At 41.5% G+C, this 22,358-nt stretch overlaps 2 protein-coding genes across 4 annotated transcripts; both read right to left on the bottom strand.

Annotated features, from left to right (window-relative positions):
- Positions 1 to 525: 525 nt before the first annotated feature.
- On the bottom strand, positions 526 to 13,814 carry me3 (malic enzyme 3, NADP(+)-dependent, mitochondrial). Of its 2 annotated transcripts, none has more exons than XM_034573461.1 (15): positions 13,419 to 13,814; positions 12,986 to 13,205; positions 7,781 to 7,914; positions 7,075 to 7,224; positions 6,626 to 6,701; positions 6,327 to 6,488; positions 5,987 to 6,090; positions 5,803 to 5,912; positions 5,564 to 5,661; positions 5,313 to 5,426; positions 5,099 to 5,204; positions 4,304 to 4,446; positions 3,519 to 3,692; positions 3,092 to 3,190; positions 526 to 2,196 (listed from the first exon to the last, which is right to left on the bottom strand). In XM_034573461.1, the coding sequence occupies exons 2-15, from the start codon at positions 13,199 to 13,201 to the stop codon at positions 2,035 to 2,037; spliced, it is 1,848 nt and encodes a 615-aa protein (XP_034429352.1). In that variant the 5' UTR covers positions 13,202 to 13,205; positions 13,419 to 13,814; the 3' UTR covers positions 526 to 2,034. The 2 variants fall into 2 exon arrangements, with proteins under 2 accessions (XP_034429352.1, XP_034429351.1); XM_034573460.1 differs by having other exon boundaries at positions 12,986 to 13,206; positions 13,619 to 13,814.
- Positions 13,815 to 14,980: 1,166 nt separating this feature from the next.
- ildr1b (immunoglobulin-like domain containing receptor 1b) lies at positions 14,981 to 21,461 on the bottom strand. 2 transcript variants are annotated; one of them, XM_034573463.1, is made up of 9 exons: positions 21,210 to 21,461; positions 19,570 to 19,740; positions 19,076 to 19,225; positions 18,610 to 18,729; positions 18,360 to 18,506; positions 17,825 to 17,950; positions 17,139 to 17,196; positions 16,244 to 17,078; positions 14,981 to 15,773 (listed from the first exon to the last, which is right to left on the bottom strand). In XM_034573463.1, exons 1-9 carry the CDS (start codon positions 21,259 to 21,261, stop codon positions 15,735 to 15,737), a joined length of 1,698 nt encoding a protein of 565 aa, XP_034429354.1. In that variant the 5' UTR covers positions 21,262 to 21,461; the 3' UTR covers positions 14,981 to 15,734. The 2 variants fall into 2 exon arrangements, with proteins under 2 accessions (XP_034429354.1, XP_034429353.1); XM_034573462.1 differs by having other exon boundaries at positions 16,244 to 17,196.
- Positions 21,462 to 22,358: the final 897 nt, after the last annotated feature.

Here is a 22,358-nt window from a genome sequence, read left to right as displayed (position 1 = left end):
CTAGTGAATGGGTTTTATTTCAATCTTTTTAGGAAAATGATGATTGATGATTTCCTTTTATATTTTAAAAAGGTGGTAGCCGGTTTGAATTCGGTCAGCTTCCTTGTTGTGACATTCTTTTAATCTACATGTGGGATTTCCACCATTCGTTATTACATCAGTGGAAACTGTGCGAAATGACTCACCTGTTGAATAATGATAAAACCAGTCAAACTGTTTTGCAAATGAAATTTTAAAAAACTATGAATCCAGTGTATCCAGCTAACACGAGGCTAAAAAGTAATGAAATAAACTAGGATGTATCCCAGTGGAGCGTAAACCTCTGCCAAGGCCCAACAGACCCTTTAAATTCAATCTAGCTGCACCATATTGCACAGACTCCTGTAATCCTGCAAGCAAACAAATGGATGATGTGAAAACATAGCCTCCTTCCAAATTAACTGCTCAAGTATTGAGGTTTTGGAGTTCTGTGAAACTGTGTCAAAGAAATCATTGAAAGGGGATAAAAATGCAACAAATCATTCGTATTGTGATAACAATTTTATTGAAAAAGTTTAATTTCCCCTTTAAAAAACGTCAAGCTTGTCTCGCAGTACTAAAGCACGCTGAGCATCATATTCTCTAAGAGTAAAATAAGATAAGATCCATCTCATCTGTAACTTTGGCAAAAACACAACAGGCAGAGCTCCGTACAAAACTGGAGGAAAACACACTACTGCAAAAGAAACATCCTGACGGTCACACTCAGTCGCTGGCAAAGCCTCCTCTGAACATACTGAAGAAAACAAGCAACAGATGATCACAGAGAAACAGAAACACAGGATGACGCTGGAGTGTTTTTCAGTGTGTGCTGGTTAACACGTGCACACACTGACTGGAGTGTGAAATATGAGGAAGCAGCTGAAGGGACGACACAGGCTTTAACTCATAATGTGGAGCAGTGATGTCCTGAGGTCACACAGTAAGAGGACCCTAGAGTTTCTGTCGGTCTGATTTATTTCACACTAAGCTTCAGAACGAGTTCTCATCATCCGTGTCGGGACAAGAATGTTTCTCGTGCACCAGCTCCGCTGCTTCGTTCAGAAACAGATAATTTACTGCACATGCGTTTAAATACTGCGGTACAACATCTCAGCTGGAGAATCTAATGACGGAGGAGCAGTTTCAATCATAGAGTTATAGATGACATGCTTCAGGATGTTTGATATATCAAAGGTTTTTCTTTGATTTGAAAGAAATGACCACAAAAATCAGCACAGGAAACGTGACACGAAAGTTTCCGTTCAGACCTGGTATCAGCATCTCTCCTGAGGTTAGCGCGAAGCTCCTTTGTTCACACAGGAAATTAAAATAAGTCCTGAATCTGTTTGCTGTGAGCACTTGTGACTGATCTTACTAACATGCTTATATGCAAAAAAAACATGTACGTCATTTATGTTCGTGAGGGTCAAATGATTTGCGTGTGTGTGTGTTGGTGTGTGTCGACATGAATCAGAGGGAGCGAGCAATGACTGAACACAATGAGCTGCAGATCTACTGTGACCAAAGATTCGACCGATTTAAGAGAAGCATCTGTCAGTATGTGCTGATCGGCGTTGATGCTGGGGCCACAAACAAATCAACATGGTCACCGAGAGGCGCAAAAATATGTTTAACTCATTGTTAAAGTGCAGCAGGTCAGAGACGTCAGCTGAGCAGCTGCTGGCCCTTCATGTGATCCAGGACAGATTTGCATTCACACAGCAAAGAAGAATGAGGCCACATGCATCTCAGACCACATCCGAATGTGAGATCTCACGACACATTAGGGAGCGTTCACACTCGTGCTTAGAGCCGACCACTTGTGATCGGATCACTCAGGACAAATGTTAATTTAATACCAGGTTTGAACGGGGTCATAGAGAATAACTATATACAGCATGTAGCAGTGTTTGATGGGCAGCTAGATAATGAGCGCTAAGTATGTATTTATGGAGGCAATGCAGAAATTGTGCGTGATGCCACGGCAGAGTGTTGAGTTGAGAGATCAACTGATCACACATCCTGGACTTCCATGGCCTCCTGTGGCCAGCCGTACGTGTCCAGAGTGAAGGAGTCGTAATCAGGACTGTAGATGTGAGACAGCACAAACGCCTCCTTGTCTTTAGGCTCGGGGTACACCGAAGCAATGTTGTGTTTGTACGCATGGTTGACAATCTGGCAGAGAGGGACACATAACGGAATATGTGTGAGTGATGGATTAGATATTAATGATTAAGTCAGTCATTCAAGTGGCTATTTGACTCTTCAATGTCACTTTAAACAGGGTCTGTAAAGTTAAGATTTGATTTTTAAGACCATGATGAATGAAATTTAAGACATTTGTCAAGAACGACAGACATGAAGGAATATTCCAGAATTACTTAGGTGAAGTAAACAGAGACAGTATGTTTAGTTTTTACCACTGCCCAGCCTGAGTACTGAGCTAAATTCTGAGTTCTCACTCATATTTGTAGTTTTACTATAACGTGCTAATATCTATATCAGTGAGAAAGAACTACAACACACAGAGACATGACAAACTATGCATGCTGTCAAAACATTTCTCTTAAAAAGGAAACTCATTTTAAAGTGCAACAGAAGTTACATTAAATGAACATTACTATAATTAAGACTTACTTTAAAACATTTAAAGACCTATTATGTAAAATGTAAAACTTGTAAGGGCTTAAGGCCTAAAATTCAGATGATTACATTTCAGGGTTAGGGTTATACACGATGCAGAAACCCAGATGAAGTATGTTTTTATTTTATACAAGAATGATATTTTACTACATTCAGTTGATATGATGGTTTTATTAGTGAGCTGTGAGAACATGTTTGATGTAAAAGTAATGAAGTAGACATTTTAAACATATTGAATACAATTTTTTTAAACGTCAAGATTTCCTTATTTGAATTTTTCTTCTCCAAAAGATGTGGAAATATTTAACAGTTTAGTTTTTAGTTCATCGTTCCAGAACATCACATTTTTGAATGACAAATTATCACGCCACAAGTACCCCACCATTATATTTTTATGTAAGACGGTCATGTTGTAGAGGACACCTACCTTAACTGCTATCTTGAAGGACACCTCTCTGATGGTGCTCAGAGGAGGATAAAGTCGTCCCTCAGCCAGGTGCTCCTCTGTTACCATGCCAGCTATCGCCTGAGAGACACAATCAATAAAGTTCCACGAGTCAGTCTCAGCTGTCAAACACGACATTTCGTTTTTAGATCAAATAAGTAAATAAAACCAAACTTGTGTGACAAATGAACACTTGAACAAACATTAGTGTGATAAGAATGACCTAAAATGACAGAAACCATCAGAAAAATGCCTTTTCAGTTTGGTCCATTTCTCATCCACTAACATGGAGGAGACAGGGTTTATGATCAGCACTGAAGCAAGCAGCCAGGAGCCAATCAAGATGATTTTGGGAGCTGTCATCTCATCCATCTTTATATTAGGTCTATAGTCAGTAAGAGGAACGTACCTCTGCTGTGGTGAGGAAGATGTCGTCAGATATGTGGCGGACCCTGCAGGCTATAACACCCAAAGCGACTCCAGGAAAGACATATGCGTTGTTTCCTTGCCCGGGGTAGAAGGTGCGTCCATCAGCCAGCGTCACCTTGTCAAACGGACTTCCACTGGCGAAGATGCCACGACCCTGATAACAGAGAAGAAGAGGAAAAAAAGAGAGGGATGATAGAGGCATTCTGTGACAGCAGAGGACAGTGACGCACAAGTGAGTTAGGATGTAGATGTCAATATATAAAAGGGAAGATTGACGGGATATTTATCTCTGTACAACCCGACAATAAAAGATGTCGTATGAATTTACTGGACAGCCATGTGTACATGTTTTCTAAAAAGGGAAAGGTCACTTTCCAAATATTGTTCTTTGGGAAATCTTACAAAGTCTCAAAATTCCTGTTCAGTTTGGTGTCAAATTTCCTGATATACTGGTACAGGCCCCGGACATACACACAATATTTCTGGGCGAGAGTGCACAGCTCTGCCAGGGCTAATGGCTCTCGCTGTGTTAAAGACAGATTGTTTTTTATTTGTTCTTTCTTGGGTCATGCCCCAACCCTCCACAAAATGTCAAGGAAATTGGTTGACCTGTTTTTATGTAACGCTGGTAACTACAGTAACTAACAAACAAACATGAAAACATGACCTCCTCAGCAGATATAACGATGTTGCTGTTCTATGCCGACTTTGGTGTCTACGATCTGCTGAATGAGCCACCGTTCAGTGAGGCTGCACACCTCTCACCTCTGTGAGCGTGTAGCACTGCTCCGCCGTGCACTCCGCCTTGCTGGTGGGGTTACTCAGGGCGAAGATGATGGGCCTCTCATTGTAGGACGCCATGTTTTTGATGATCTTCTCAGTAAAGGCTCCTCCGATAGCAGCCACGCCTTCATGTTCAGGACACAGAGGGAGAATCCACAGTCAGTTTTACAACAGAACTGACTTCAATTAATGAGAGCATGTGCATAACGGTTTATTTTGTAGGATTCAAATCACATGAGTGCAATCACTGCATCTGGTTAAGTTAGACTTACATAAAATGACATTGTAGTTTTAAGCTGGAACCATTTTCTCTCCCTCTTTGTTTCCCAATAATGTCGTCTTAAACATTAAAACACAGTGGATTTTAAGTAGAAACCATTATGGTCACGTTATCGCAGATTTGATTAGGAAACTGAAAATAGCTTCCACTTCATCATACATGCAGTGTACGAATTCGATGTCCAGAATTAAAATTTAATCCTTGTGAAACTTTGAGTCATCAGATTAAATAAACAGCATGAATTAGTCAATTTATAGCAAATTACCAAGTTGTTACTGTGCTGAACAAAACCATAGAGAAAGGAAATTCACCTTAAACAGGTTTCTCTGTTTTTCCACTGATCAAATAAATGGATGAAAGAGACAATGTGGGTTATAAAGTGGTTTCATGTATTAAATACAACAAAGTTCTTTGAGGGATGTTTCAGAATGTTTAGTGCGACAGCGTCTTGATGACACCCCACAGCTTTACAGCAGAAGTCTTCCAGGCGAACTCACCTATGATGGCGGTGGGTTTGATGGTTTCCACGACCTCCTCCAGGGTCTTCAGGTGCGGGTGGTCATGGGCAAACTCCTCCTTCTCGTGGTTTATATGACCTCTTCCCTAAAAAATTTTAAAACTGTGTCTTTTATAAAACTCCAGATGGGGCTGTTGGGTTATTTATAAGCAGGGGACATCTGAGAGGACTGAAGAGGCGAGACACACACAAACCTTCACAATGAGACCTTTGGAGTCGACCATCCAGATCCTCTTGGCAGCTTCCTCTCTGGATACTCCCTCTTTGGCCATGGCCATGATGAGCAGGTGAGCGATTCCCAGAGCCGCCTGGTACAAGAAAGCAAAGATGGGCAACTCTCCATCTCTAGCTTTGAATTTCAGTCTCATTTTATATCTCTCTGGGATTGACTGCAGTTATTTATATTTTGAGTTGGGATAAAAATCGGACAAACGTGTCTTCTCACCTCGCCTGCTCCTTGGAAAACAAAGGTGTGGTCTAACAGTTTGTTTTTGGTGAGCTTCAGAGCAGCGAAGACCCCGGCAACAGCTACTGACGCCGTGCCTGAAAAAAAAAACACATTTTCACTGAATCACTTTTGTAACAGGATTGAATTGAAAACTGAAATGTAAGACTGTTATTTTATATATGTTGGGCTCTTGATCTAGTAGTGAACTGGCTGAAGCTGTCAGCGAGTTACAAAACCTTGGATGTCGTCGTTGAAGGTGCAGTATCGATGCCTGTATTTGTTGAGGATGCGAAAGGCGTTGCTGTTGGCGAAATCCTCAAACTGAATAAGACAGTCCATCCCGTACCTGCAGAGCGACAGAGAGATGGTCAGACACCACGATCACCTGAACGCCTCCTGCTCATTAATGTTTCCACTCACTTGTCTGTCACCGCCTGCATGAACTCATCGACCAGGTCGTCATATTCCTTTCCTCTGATCCTCTTGTGCTTCAGTCCGATGTACAGCGGGTCATCGAGCAGCGTCTGCACCAGAAACACTTCAGTTAATCAGTGAATCATTAAGAGACAACTTGACATTACTCTCAGGATTTGGAGTTGATGATGCCTTTGAATCGGTAAAGGATTACACAAGTCACCTCAGTGACTCTCTAAGCTCGTCTGATATGTAATCTGTGACGACTGATAAGAGGCAGATACGAAGCACTGCACCAGCTCATAAAACCTGATTCCTGCCTTCCTGCAGCTCAGCTAATACTCGCCTGGTTGTCAGTGCCGACGTCCAGCAGGACCGGGAGACAATTATGTGGCCGAACACCGCCACACGCCGTGTAGAGCGCCAGTTTCCCGACAGGAATCCCCATCCCGTAGCATCCAAGGTCACCAAGCCCGAGGATACGCTCCCCATCAGTCACAACGACGGCCTTCACAGAGACAAAACACATATTAGTCACATAATGATGCATTGTGCATGTGTGTGTGTCTGTGTGTCTGTGTGTGTGTGTGTGTGTGTGTGTGTGTGTGTGTGTGTGTGTGTATGTGTGTATAGAGAGCGACCTACCTTTATGTCTTCTTCTGGCCAGGAGTTGAGCACGGAGGCGACGTGTCCTTTGTCGTGGATGGTGATGAAGAGTCCTCTGTAAACAAGTAGTTTGGAAAGAGAAGATATTACTATTGGTGGCGTTGTACAGCCAAGATTAAAAAGGTATGATTGATTTGATGATGGAGATTTGATGACATTGACTTTATTAACTAAAAGTAATTTCATCATCCTTTGTGTGGAGCCTTCAGTGACTGACATTAAAACATTTTAATACTTTTTATAACCCCAGTGTCAGTGTTTGGATCAAACTCTTGATTGGAGGTTTGGTTGTAGATCTGAACACTGCAGGAATGTCAGGATAAGAAAAATGCGCTGTTCATGTAGAGATAAGTTTTCCTAAAAGTAAGACTCAGACAAAACCTCAACAAAAACCACAGTGTGAGTCACATTCCTCTGTAAACACTCACCGTGGTCTCCTGAAGGCGAGTCCGTACTGCTGACATGCCAGACCGACGGTGGGCGTGTACACGATGGGCATGAACTCCTCGATGTAAGAGGTCAACAAACGGTAGAACAGCTTCTCGTTTCTGTCCTGTAGCGTCATCAACAGGATGTACCTGAGATGGAGACGGAGACGGAGAGGGAGAGGGATCATGATTTATGGTTTGGAAATTTGCATGATGGTCCATGAATTAAATCAAATATACCTGAACTCAAAATATTTATTCTGCTTGCATCATCTATGTAGAGGGGCTGATGCATTAAAAACAAAATGAAAAGTCCCAGATCATCACCATGTTCTATCATCATTTGCCTGTCAGTTTTTTTGTACCTTCATTTTGGTGCAGCCTACATACATGACATACTTGAACCAAGACAGCTCCACAGGTTCTTGATGGGACTGAAACCAGGGACGTATTGTGTGTTTAAACTACTAGAACCCTGTTGGCCTCTTTATAAGCCTCTGTGGTGAAGTGGATACACTTTTAATCACACGATGAAAGACGAAAACAACTGTCGGCAGTGACCTGGCACCAGATGTGACAAGCTAAAGGAGATTTAACCAAACAAGTGGAACAGCCCCGGTAACTATGAGCTCATGTAACATCTGCAGCTGCAGCGTGACAAATCTTGGTCTGCACTTCAGCACGGCGTCCGAGTTTGTTCTCTCACTTGTCCAGAGGGTTGGAGCGCGTCTCGTAGCTCTTCATGACCCGCAGGACCTGCACGTCCTGGGAGAGGAAGCAGGGGGGCAGCAGGCCGTGGATGCCCAGTTGTAGGCGCTCTTCCAGGGTGAACGCCATGCCCTGCAGGGGTGGAAGAAAGATCGGTTATACAACACTTTGATCTCAGGGAGGGGTTTGCACAAAACTCAATTTTTAAAAAAAAGCACACAATCCAGACCACAGTGACTCACATGTTAGTCATCACGCTGTGCGGTGAATCATGACTCATACTCCCAAATACAGAGGTCTTTTTCATCTTTTTTCTAAATTATAACTGATTCTTTTTTGTATGGAAACAAAACAAGGCCCAGTAGAAATGTCCTGCGTTGTTCAGCAGTGAATAACATGAGGCCAAGCATTTACCCCTGGTGAGCTGTGTGGAGTGAGAGGTTTAATCTATTTATTCTGTCCAATAGCATGAGAGCCTGAACTCACTCCCTCCTAAATCAGCTCCACTTCTCTTTCCTCCTCCCTTCTTCATCACTCTTTCCATTTCCTCTTGAATCTCACACACACCAGAGGAAACACAGACCTACATGAGGAATGAACTCACTTTCTATGGTCAGTTTATTTTACCGTGTGTATTTTCTGAACACACTCTTGTCCCAGTAAATTATTCATGCTGGTAGAGCTGAATGTGAAATTTGATCTATTTGATCTATTTGATTTCTAATTACGCCCACAGCTTACAATCGATACCTCTACAGTTGCCCACAAGCTGCGTGCTTCCCCATTGAGGAGTATTTTGATGCTGAGCAACAACACTACAAAGCTTTAAGTTGCACACTGTGTAGCAGCTTTCACTGTAGCTGCCCAACATAAGCTCTGCCTGCAAGGTCAGTTAAGGAGATACTACTGAGATACCTTAAATACCTATGCCTTAAATACCAAACATGAGAGAGGGAGAGAAATGTGCGAGAGAGAAAGAGAGACAGGCAGAGAGATAGGAGGAAAGAGAGAGAGAGAGAGAGAGAGAGAGAGAGAGAGAGAGAGAGAGAGAGAGAGAGAGAGAGAGAGAAAGTTAATGTGGAGTACAATTTAAAAAAACTATTACCATCAGTGTGCATGGCACTTTTCACATGCAAACAGTATCGACAAATCAGAGGCCAATCGATATGGATTTCTGGGGGCTGATGCTGATATTGATATTAAGGGGGGAAACATTTCTGATACTGATATATCAGTCAATATATATATTTAAAAAATTTGCAATGAATCCTAAGATGTTGGTATCAAACCCTCATGAGTGAAGAAATGTAATTGAGGCTTGATATTATATAGTTTACGATGAGCTCTATTTTAAAAACTATAAATCTGCAAATACTAGCAGACCCTGATGCGTTTGTGAAAGGCTCATATCGGCCAATTTTAAATCAGACAACCAATAAATGGCTCAGGCTCTAAAACAAATGCTGTTTGTCCACATTATCAGTGGAATATAGAAATATGGGCCCCACGGCACAGACATGTAAAAAGCTCCCCCCACACTTCCTACACTACAGCAAGACACCCAGACTGAAAGAGACACAGCATTGATGCATAGGTGATGAATTCAGTGTTTCTTTTGCATCACTTTATAGTTATTTGTCGTTGTTTTGTGTGTTTTTAGTTTTGTATTTGCACTGTATTTGTGCACTCTATGACTGGCTGGGCCCTGGGGCCTGTGCCCAGTAGGGCTGCTCAGTAATCCATCCATGAACCACATCACTGTGAACGTGGCCAAAGAAAAGTCACAGATTAACAGAGTTAAGATAAACCTATTAGAGTGAGCAGGTAAAGAGGCACTAAAGTAAACTCATTAATGTGACACTCCTGACCAGCAGCTGTAGTGACGCCAGCCTACACACACACACACACACACACACACACACACACACACACACACACACACACACACACACACACACACACACACACACACACACACACACACACACACACACACACACACACACACACACACACACACACACACACACACACACACACACACACACACACACACGACTCCAATTCAAACCACATTGTGAAGTACTGTACTGTGGTGTTATAATATCACAGGACAACATATAATTACAAGCCCAAATACAGTAAAGAAGGTTAATTTTTACAATTATATTGTGTTTTAGAGAGGTCACTGAGGAGCTGTGGTTGTAAAAATGTAGGCGCAAGAGTGTATTACCCTTTGTCCATAAAAGGATAGTACACATGACAAAATATGTGTAATAAGTATATGTGTAAAACAGAGCAAATCACCCACGTGGTATAAAAAAAATGTAAAAAAATGTAAAAAAAATGTAAATTTTTTAAACTTAAATAAAATGTCAAAGAATTCTCCAAAAGGAAAAACCACCCATTTCAAGTAGAGCTCCACTTCCTGATTGCTTGCACCGAACTAACCGGTGAGTCAGCGTACAATACAAGTGCTGACTGGGCATCAGCAGGGGAAGGAACTGCGTCCCACCTCCTCAATCAAAGCTATAAACTCAGCTGAAGCTTCTTTATCTGTGCTGGTGTCCTCATAGAATAGCAAGGCAGCGAAAAAGAAGAAAATGATTCCGCCTTTGTAAGGTTTTTACTGTAAAACCGCTGGTGAGTCACTTGGTGGATGTTTTTCTTTAGTTCTGGCACAACCAGTGCAACTGCGGAATCTTTTGGAGGAGCGGTCTTTTCCTCTTTAACACTGAAAAATATATTCTTTCCATAATGTGACTGCAAATGTTTTACCATTATAACAGAGAATACAAATGATGGAAAAGGTTAAGATTCTTTTTAAAGAGAAGTGGGTTGTCAATTCAAACCAAGTCTACACCAAGGATTGACCCTTGAGGAACCCCATGACAAGAAATGGGAAACTGAAGAATGCGAGTTTCCAACCACAACAGAGAAAGTCCTATTTGACAGATAGGATTGTAACAGATTATCAGCAGACCCTTTTAAACCCACCAAGGTCTCAAGACCCTGCAGCATGATAGAGTGGTCTACAGTGTCTACAAGGCTGCACTCAAGTCTAACAACATATGGAGGATTTCTGTAATTTATTCCTCCACTTAGGTCGACAAGCATCTATAGTCTCCGTCTTTGGGTATGACAACCAAACATTAGGGGTAAGTAGGAATGGAGGCTGCATGATCTAAACACACCCAGACCTTAAATAACTTCCACTTCAAAACTCCTCGGATGTGGACGGGTAAATCCTTCCACCTCCTCCTGACCTCACAGAAAAGACATTGAAGGAATCTAGAGAGAATATCTTTAACATCAAATTTATGGTATTATGATTTTACTGACACTGGGAAAGAGCAGAGATAGAGACAGACGACTGTACAGGCAGGAACCATTCAGAGCTCTGCCCACCTCACTTTAGGTAGCAGCTTTGACACTCATGTGGTATTCCAGTGCTGCATAAATGTGGTATTTACTTGCTATATATGGTATTCTCTGTTTGCATTTGTTCAACCATCATAGCATATGGTATGTAGGACTTCATGTTGTCTGTTGACACAGACATGTGACTGTAGTGGCAACACACGTTCCCCGACACAGAGAAGATCAAGTCATTTGTGTTTTAAAGTTCTTTGCTACACATTTGCGCAACTAATGCTTTCATGTTTAATACATGTTTTGTAGTTATTGTGTAGAATTTCTCATGTGTGTTTTTTCAGTATTCACAGAGCGTTACAGGGCCTGTGGAAGTCTAGTTTGCATGACCTCTGTATGTGGTGCATGGTCAATAACACTCATGTGCAGGTAACACTCCGAACATGACCCACATAATCCACCACCAGTATTATGACACAGTAATGAAATGAGCCTAAAAGCACGTCAATAACTTAAAACTGCACCTTTCAAATAAATGAATATTAAACTGAGGGTGTGAGCAGATCTGTATATAGAGAGTTCTTCTAATAATAATAATAATATAATAATAAGCTTTATTTATAAACCACTTTTTAAAAACTGACTTATCTGTGAATTTGCGAACAACGTTGAAAGTTAAATGTTGGATATTTTAAAGCTGAAATTATTCGTTAACAGGTTCCTTATTCTTTAACGTGAACAGTTTTGGCTTCTCTAAGTCAGTTATGACAGCAAACAAAACATTTGCGTTTTAGCCAAAACAAAAATATGAGGATGTGTCTACTTGGGCTCTGAGAACCTGTGACAGTTAATATCCAATGTCACTGGAAAGTTAATGTCATAACATTTTTATTGACCAGGAGATCATTGTTTAATCTATGAAATATACAGGAGGTTATCAGGGGCACTTTGGGGTTCAGGGTCGAACATTGCACTTTGTACTTTCAATAAAATTCATAGGCTGCGGAAGCTCTGTATGATGGTGTGTGTGCGATTTGTACTGTGAACGGCTGCAAGAGGTTGTGGAGACTAGAAAAGCTCCATGTAAAACAAAATCTTGATATTGGCACACACGAAGAATTGAATTATCGGCTGTTCAGCTTTCACATACAGGAGAGTGTTTTGTTCTTACATGTATATAACAATTTACTTCACACTAGAGATGTTCCTACACAAATACAAGCATGGGAAATGCCTCCTATTCTGCCAAAGACACCGGGTCGGGCATCGGCGAGTACGAGAATCCATGTGATGTTACAATGAAACATCCTAAAAATATATTGGTTTCAACCAGATAAAACTGCAATTTTCTTTTCCAGTTCATCACGTCTTCTTGTTGCGTAGTTTTGTTTTTCAGTTATGACTGTCACACTAGAAAATAAAAGAAGTTCTATGGAATTCAATCGCTGTATGTACTGTATTTGTTTTTAAAGGGTTTAACCTGAACCAGGTCATACAACAATGATGGCAATCATCACTTACACACAGAGTTAGGAGCATACAGCTGTTAGAATACGTTATATACAGTGAGTTGTTATAAATTTAAATGCACTGGTTTCAGATCAGAATTCAGTTCGGCTCAGTTTGCAAAGCCCAGGTATGGGAAAGGGAAAATGGTATTGGAGGATCTCTAGTTCACACCCTGACCCTCACCTGGTGTTGTGGTTGAAACGTTGCCATGTGTCATTGTGTAGATATTTGCTCCATGAACCTGAGGTGTATTTATGTGGATTTAAGGATCCAGGCCCTTGTGATCGTGAGGAAAGCCGCAGACACATTATGGACAGCTCACCTTGTTGAGGTGTGGGTTTCTGGTGATGTCGTAGCCTCGCTTCTTGGTGCTGATGCTGCCCTTGCGGGTCTTCCCGGAGTGGCAGACCCGCACAGCCTGGACACAGGCCGGCAGGCTCCCAGCGGGGGGACCCGGGGAACCGGCGAGGACCCTCAGCCCGCCCGCGGCCGTGCGCCTGCACAGAGACAGCGCTGCTCTGCCTGGGAGAGAGTTCATGCTGCCTGCAGACAACCAGGGAGACAAACACGGTCAGGACCGGAGGAGGGTGGAAATACAAAGTCATCTCCCGGTTACAAATATAAAGTAATGACAGTAATTCATCCAGTAGACAACCTGCTGTAAGTGCACTAGCTTTGGAGAAGCTGAGTCACCACAGTGATAAACAACAGCTCATATTACTCCTTTAACTCAGTGCTAAAAAAGACATTACAACCCGTAATAAGGTAGAAAGTGTTGAGCTGTGGAGACTAAACCTCCAGCCGACGTGTTCCCTGTTTTCACCCAGATATCCTGCAGCTAGCTCCTCTTAGCATCCCGCAGATTTTAAGAGAATTTGCGCTTTCTTCACGGGACAATCTGCGCAGCTAATGCTAGCTAGCTAGCAGGAAGCTAACAACCAGCCGCTCCTTTTACCTGAAGATGAAGTGAAGCTGCTGTGACTTCAGTCCTCAGGAGACGGTGCGATGCTCCTGTGGATCAGTGGAGGTTCTGGAGCGGGGATCGAACAGACGAGCAGCTGATCCAGGATCCTGTGACATTGACAGTTTTCCCTTCCCGCGGTCAGTGCTGCGGGTCAGTCCGCCCACAGTCCGCCCACAGTCCGGCCTCTCAGAGCCGAGGAGCCGCCAATCACAGGAGGAGGAGGAGGAGGAGGAGGAGGAGGAGGAGGAGCAGCCAGCACCTCCTCCCTGCCCCCTCACTGTAAACACTTACATCTGTAACAACTCTAAACAGAATCATAACATTGAGCCATTTAGTATCATCTTTTTTTTGGAAGCACTGGAACAAAAGTATGTATGAGTACTTTTTTTTGTGCTGCATGTTGTATTTTATTTATCCTATTTTAATTTGTATACTGATATGGACCGTTAACTGGAATAAAGCCTTTTGAATTAACTTATTTTTTATTTTCTAGATTATTTTCCTTTTTATACACTATTTAATATATATATATTTACTTAATTTAATACATCTATCTTTCTATATATTTTGAATTTTAGTTTTTATTCTCATCCTGCCTCCAGTGTTTCTTCATCGGTGAGATAGTGTTTCATCAGTCCCTGTGTATACTGAGTGTCTTAATTTGTTGATGTTTTGTTTGCTCTGTATGTGTGCTATATTTTGTTTGTATGAAAAGTGCTATATAAATAAATAGAGTTTAGATATAAAGTATGAGTGATTCATGGACACCTACATATTTTATGTTTTGTCCTTATTTACATGGCATCAATTGTGTAACTTTGGCGTTGTTCCAAGTTTCATGGCTTCATCCCGTTTTGTAAAACCCACAGCTCAGGGAAAAAAACGACACATATCTGAACTCTGAGTCATTTCTCACATAAACATCTCTGCAACATGCAGAAGACACATACACATTGTGTGGCTCCCTCTGCTGGACTACACATGGACACTTTCTGGTTTAACTGGTTTAGTGCCCTCAAGACAAATGATCAGAAACACCTCTCAGTATAATGTACTGCAGTACAGGTGGATGTACACCTCTGTTCGGTCACATGAAAACTTTCTACGAAAAACTTTTTTTTTTTTAACTGACCCATACCACATCCTTTCACCAAATTGTGGTCATCCATCAAGTAGTTTTTGCAAAATCTTGCTTACAAAACATAAAAATAACAAACATTACCAGTTGCTAAACAGGTTTTAAGAACAGCTTTTTAATTTAAGGGATAATTTCTGTCAGTCAAGACCGTCAGACATTAAATGTAATGTCCAAGTACATAAAGTAACAAAGTACATGAAGGAACCAATGCAAACTTGCTGTATATTTAAAAATGTTTATTAAAAACATACACATTTAGGACAGTGCATCTCTATTCATGTTTGCAACAAAAACAAACATTTAGGAATATCACAATTATATTTTGGTTTTCGTCCAATAATTACACAAAGAGCTTCCATAGTGTCCACTAATGGTCCACCTTACTTCAAATGTCCATAGAGTATTTTCCATTGCTGCTACAGTCTAATAATGTTACTACAGATAAAGATTAAAAACGACACATTAAATAGTACAAGATATTTTGTAAAAATAAGAAATTATAAAAAAAACAAATACACATCCTATGTGAAAAACTCACATAGCATTCATGACAACCTAAATAACAAACACAATGTCAGTGTCCAACAATCTGTTTGTTAAAACTGTGTTTACTTCACAAACAACAGAAGGAAACTTTTATCCACCACCAGAAGCGAAACACACACATAACCACTTAATACAAAGACAAGAATCACACACAGTAATTATAACATGAGACCAGGCTTAATATAACTGCAAGTCTGCAATTCAAAGCTTCAAATGAACTTTTTCTTCATGCATAAGAATCATATTTTTACTACATACACAGTGAAAGTTTATCCATGCATTACATTTTCACAACTCAAGTGTACAAACCAACAAACTACATTCATGCACACACATTGAACTGATGAAGGTATCCTTCTGTTTGTCTTCATTTTTCACCGTTCTGGAAACATTCAGGAAAGGGTCTAAATAGACGGAAATGCTTTAGATGACTACACTGGTGCCACTACGGGAGCTTCTATCCTAAGAGAGAAGAGTGACAGAGATGAGGTTTAGTTACAGGAAGATATGATTGGTGGACAAATTCAAATTTGGACCTGATGATGGCACGAAAAGAAAAGTTAGGTTACAACAATTCATCCTGCGAGACCATAAATGTCTGAACCACATTTCACTGCAATCCTCCAAATACACAAATGTAAACCTAATGAGGAACATCAGGAGATCAGTACAATCAAAAGGATTCGTCCTCGGGGGACAATGAATGTCCGTACAAAATTTCATGCAATCCATTGAATATTAAAATGTTCACTTTGCACAAAAGTGGTTGAAAGAGTGACATCCACTGATCCACATGCCTAACGTGGCTAAAAATGTATGAACAGAAGAAGTGAAAAGTAAGAGTAAACAGAAAACATTACACACAGAGAATTCCTCAATAGACGACTGGTTCATAGTGTGTGTCAGTGTCAGTATTCGTGTGGGGCTCTTACAGAAAGGCGGTGGTAGTTCCTCCGGTCGCTGCTGTGTCCAGGTTCGATCTCAACGGAGGAGTAGCTGGGAGGCTTCTCTGGCCAATCCTTCCCTTTTCCTCCTCTCAGTCCCCTGCTGTCCTCGTCGTCGGAGCTCCACGAAGCTTTGCGGCGCTGAGGAGGTGAATAGCTCCTCTCCCTTCGACCTGCTCTGCTGTGCAGCTCCTCCATCAGATCATCTCGACTTCGGGTTCTCGGTTTGGACCCGCCTCCTCTCCTCTTGGCCCCGCTTCCTCTCTCATTCCTTGAACCCCCACGGGGGGCTCTTCCTCGCCTGTTATCCCAGTCGGAGTCATCACTGTACTCGCGTAAGATTCCTTGCCTGGGTGGAGAGACGTCTCTGTCTCTATACGTACGTCTGTCACGGTGGGCACCTCCTCCAGAATGATTTGTACTCCCACTGGACGGACTATAAATTCTGGGGGCCCCCCGGGCTCCGCTTCCACCTCCAGGCCCCCTCTGAGAGGTAAAGCTGGGTACACGCTGGATTATAGGAGGCAGAGTGATCACCCTTCTCTCCACCCCTCTCACCCCCATCTCATCCAGGGCTGACAACATACTCGGAGGCCCGGGTGTGTATGGAACTGCTTGAGCAGGCAACTGGCGGTGTAGCTGAGGATAAGGCTGTAGTGGAGGCCTGTGCTGGGCTATGTGCGGACCCATTTGAGGTTCCACTATATCCAGCCCCCTCACCTGGTTCTCCAGGTAGTCCAACACCTGGTTGGGACCTTGAACGCTGCCGTGCATGCTGCCATTCATATGGTGTAGAGGGGGTTGAGCGTGCTGGTGCTGGTGCGGGTGCTGGTGCTGGTGCTGGTGCTGGTGCGGGTGCTGGTGCTGGTGCTGGTGCTGGTGCTGCAGGGCCATCTGCTGCATGGCAAAGTTTTGTTTTGAAGGGTAGTCCGAGAATGACCCTGGAAAAAAGTAAGATAAAATATCTTCTCCCACTTATGAATCCAAACCAAAAGGTAAATGGTCTTTATTTATATAGCGCTTTTCTAGTCTTGATGACCACTCAAAGCTCTTCACACTACAGGTTTGCCATTCACCCATTACACACAGAGCAACTACGTGCAGTATTTCCATCATACATCACACATAGACTGCAGGCAGAGCTAATAGGAGCAATTTGGGGTTCAGTATCTTGACCAAGGACACTTCAACAAGCAGAACTGGGGAGATTCGGATCGAACTGCCAATCCAATGGTTATTGGACAACCCGCTCTACCTCCTGGCCTATGTATCCTTATAGAATAGTAGGATGTACTACAAGTAGCTAACAAACACGAGTGAAGAAAGTCAACTGACAGCGGTGGGATTTGAACCCACGACTCCTGAGAGACTGAAGTCTTAATCCAGCACCTTAGCCACACTACCTTTTCATGCACTGAATTAAGGGTTTGGGTTAGGTAGACATTATTTCTATATATGATTATATTATGGGGGGAGTAGGAGGCTGTCCAGTCAGTAGTGAACTCTGATGCTTTTACAGGAGAAACACATTATTAACGATGAGTCTTATTGTGCTTTTGTGCCACTCACCTGAATACAGAATGGGGACGCCCTGTTGGGAGGGATTGGAGCTGATGGGAGCGTAGATGGGTTGACCGTTCATCCAAGGAGCCATGGCCTTCTGAGCATCTCGTATCATCCTGTGCTGCATCACAGCTGTAAACCCAGCAGAGAAGAGACGCGATTAAAAACTGTTAACGTATCTCCGCTCACTAATGTCTATGATGACTGAGGAGATTTGGGTTCATTATTATTGTTGTTCCAAAGACGTCAGGCAGCTGATATTCATGCTCAGAAAAAGAGAACTACTGCCGGTCACATACAGTCAATGTTCAAAACAAAAGCCACCAAAGTTTTACACATCAAGTGACTCAAGATTTATATTCATATATATATGGTAAAGCATTAAAACCATGTGTAATAATAATAACCCTAACCCTCTGCTGTATAATGAATAATTTACCTAAGAACATGTTATTCATAAAACTTTGTTAAGATCTAGAATGGAATACTTTTTTATTTCTAAATTGTGGATACAAAAATAAATAAAAATCATCTCTTCGACCTTTTTCAGGGCAGCAACATGTCTGAGGACAACACGGGCAGCGGACGTAGCAGCAGCACTTCTGTGGACAGCACTGACAGCAACATATGCAGAGCAGCAGGATGAGCAGGAGAGCGCCGATGATGATGAGCAGGACCGTCAGCCAGTCTGGAACAGATAATAGGATTTTACTACTGTCACTTGAAGCACCTCAGTTAAACCAACTAATGCATCCAGGCTAACATGAAGTCAATCAACTGTATTAACGTACGGTAAACGATGAGTTTCACTTCCAGATCCGAGTCGCCCGACGTGTCACCAGCAGCATCGATGTTGCAGAAATACACACCGTTGTCCCACCACATCACCTCACTGATCACCAAGTCCGCCTCTGTTGACAGATGATAGTAAAATAATGTCAAAATACAGAAATATTTGTTGCACAAAGTTCTAAGGTGGGTCAAAGATGTAAAAAGGAATAACAAATTTCAGGTGATTTTTATATCACAATATAATAAGTTTTAGACACTTTTGCTTCTCCAGTTATGCTTATTAAAACGTTACAAGGCAAAAGTGCAAAAGAACACATATACATATATATGAACATGTATATTATTATTTCCTGTTTTTATGCGAAAACACTGTATCCAGCCTGTGCGGTGTCTTGCTAAATCATCTAATTACATATCAGTGCATTTAGTAAGATTGGATAGAAATAATAACACTGTTAAACTGACTGTTTTGAATGGTGATTTTTCTCTCTCTGTAGTCAGCACCCAGGATGGGCTCATTCAGGCCTCTCTTCTGGATCACTGTGCGGACTGTGCGCTGGCGGTCCGGGCAGTCATTGGACGGGTCCTGACCCAGCTGCAGAGATGCCTGATAACCTTCAGAAACACAAGTCATTGCATTTATCTTCTTTTTTCTTTTGTTTCTGATATGTTCATTAAACGTTTACTCATGAAAATGATAAGAACTGAATTCAGGTGGTTAGAAATTAGTGGTAAATAAATGGACAACGAGGTTTGAAAAGCATATTTAACACAGAATTTACGAGGATTTGCTGTTTTGGAAACTAATAAAAATCATTTCTCTGAAGGATAAAACAACTGTGAAAAGTTCACCATCTATGGGAACCTTCCTGATGTTTTTTTCTTTCACCCCCATCCTTCGGTTCGGCAACATTACGGCCCTTAAAAAGATCCTTGTCTCTCTCCTGCCGTCATCTCACCTGTGGAGTAGTACTCCAGCACTGGGTCTTTACAGAAGGACTTGTATCTCCAGGTGACCAGAACATCCTGAGGGTTCGCTGAGGTTGAATAGTCACAGCGCAAAATCACAGAAGCAAACAGAGTCGTTCTCCTCTCCGTCTCTGGAACGATCACCTGGACGGACAGCAGCTCTGACACAAGCAGGAAGAACAGTCAGATGAAAAGCTCAGACATAATGTAAAATACCTACATGACTCAATTCAAATTACTGTACTTCTAAAACAGAAAGACTCCTGTTTGCTTGTGTCATAGCTTTGCTCTTGGATGGTGGAGTGATAAGAATCTGACCAGACTGGTTAACAGCTCAGCCTAGAGGTCTTTCACTGTGCCCGCATTACCTCCGTGTAAACAAACTATTTCATTAAACGTCAATCATGCTCAGCGATTCAGGGCGTGAGAGAGGAAAGCACACTGATGACAGGCAACTGCTGCTAATAGAGATAGAGAGGCAATAGGGTTTAAAGGTCAGTGTTTACATGTTCTCTTTTAAATGGTTTTTCAAAGTCCTGTTAGAACTCAGGCGGGCAGCAATTAACAACTTTTATTATCTGGTATTAGTTTGACCAATTAAAAGCCAAAAAAAGCTCCCAAATCTAAATATATTCAGTTTACTATTCATTTAGCCCAAGCAATAGCTGATCTGATGTTCTTAAGAATTATTTATCAAGTAATCAAATGATTGTCTTACTTCTATGTCGCATTATGAAGCTCTCACATCATTATTTAGCTTATGCCACTCATCAATAGGAATGGTGACAAAATAATAGCAACACAAGTTCTTAAGCCATTAGGAAATAACTAAAGCTTAACACTGGGAAGACTGGGCCAAACTGATGAAGGAGATATCGTCGTCATCATCATCTGTTTATGTTCTGACCAAATTTATTGTTTTTTATTCTTTATCTACTCAGAAAAGTCCCATTTTGATACAATATCTCTTCTGCAAATTAAATAAACTTTCATTAAATACAAGTAGGTACAGATAACACAAACAACATACTGAAACACAGTGATCAGACTAAAGCACGACACATAACAAAAAGTGCTAAACAATTGCAAAAAAACATGGTAAAAGCAAAGACACAGTTCTATGAAAACTGATTGTAAATAGAGGTCAGTTGATATTGATAATTATCATGATTATTGTCACATATTATCTCTTTTAAGTTTAAAGACCAGCATTTGCTTGAGTGATTCTTTATTTCAGAAAATAAACACACATGAGGCAGATCAGTTATGTGTTACACCTTCTCACTGTGCCTGTGCAATACAAAAGCAGTGTATTGATATCTACTGAACTGTTGTTATATTGCTATTGATGACAATTGTGTAGCGATATTTATTGATATATTTTTATGGCCCAGTAATATTTGAGAGTAAATGCTGTGTACAGAGAAGTAGTGGTGCACAGTCACGTGACAACATGTCGGCCTTGTTCTGTTTACACCTGTCGATTATTAACTTGAACACATTGCTGTGCGATCATCTGTTTGTTTAAGTGGCTTCACTCCACATTCCTGAATATAAACACAATGAAAGAACAGATAATAAAGTGTATATGTTATAAACGTGTTCATTCTCTAAGGAGCTGAGGCCTCACCTGTCGGCAGGTAAACCAGCAGCAGCAGCACCGTCACTATCGTGTTACTCATCTCGCTGCTCTTTATCCTTCCGCGGAAGCTCTGCTCTTTATCCCGTCGGCGACTGAAAATCCGTTAAAAACTAAAAAGTGTTCGGAGGAAACCGTCCCGCGGCCGCTGCTCTTCATAGTAAACAGACTTTTACACGGTAGGACGCCATGTTGGTCCGTGGGGGTTCGGTTCCCTGCGCTGAAAGACGAGTCCGTGAAGAGGAAACTTTAGATCACACAGGTGACATCATGACTCCGCCCCCAGACAGGTGCAACATGGAGGACACAGAAGAAGAAGAAGAAGAAGAAGAAGAAGACATGTCACAGGTTTTATCCAAATGATCATTATTTGCAGCAATTCAAGAAAGACATGGATGAAATCTTGTCCTTTTGTGGAGAACTCTAACTCTGGTACATTTGTTTTTGGACCTTGTTGCTGATCATATTTACCCTAACCTCACATTACTGTGGGGAAATGTGCTGTTTGGATGCATAGAGAATGAGAGGAGTCTTTGGCCAAGACTCTGTTTGATTAATTTAATTATTATTATAACAAAATGTTATTTCCATATTTTAGAATATAGGACAAGATGGCGAATATCACTTGTACGTTTGAAGGTCTTCTGCACAATTTAAGTTACCAACCGACAGTAGATGTTAGCAGGTGTTAGCGGCCACCAGCAGATGATAGGGACATAACCTCAGTTGTGCACCTTAGCACCTCATAGTTTGGTCATTTCTGCAGCATGACAATGTTGATCACACAAATCGGTTAAGTTGAGTAAACCATTTCTCATTTCGTTTCTCATTTAAATCCAGGCTATACAGAGAAAACACCACTCTAAAAGGTAAGATGGAAGAAACTAACATTATATGTAAATCATTGCTTTATTAATTAGAAACTACTTTGTTTCCTGCTGAGTTCAAATGCTGTTCATTTGGCAACTGATGACATTTTATGTTAATGTTAACGTTAACCCCATCGGTCTCTATTGTCCCTCAGCATGTGAACACAAATATTTTAGAAAACAGCTGTTGGATTAAAAGGAGTGAAGCATGTGTAATCTGCATGTAAAGGAGTGAAGCATGTGTAATCTGCATGTAAAGGAGGGATGCAGA

This window comes from Hippoglossus hippoglossus, chromosome 21 (genome assembly GCF_009819705.1).
Source record: "Hippoglossus hippoglossus isolate fHipHip1 chromosome 21, fHipHip1.pri, whole genome shotgun sequence".
Lineage (NCBI taxonomy): Eukaryota > Metazoa > Chordata > Actinopteri > Pleuronectiformes > Pleuronectidae > Hippoglossus > Hippoglossus hippoglossus.
Note: the sequence above shows the minus strand (reverse complement) of the source record. Positions and strands in the feature narration are given on the sequence as shown.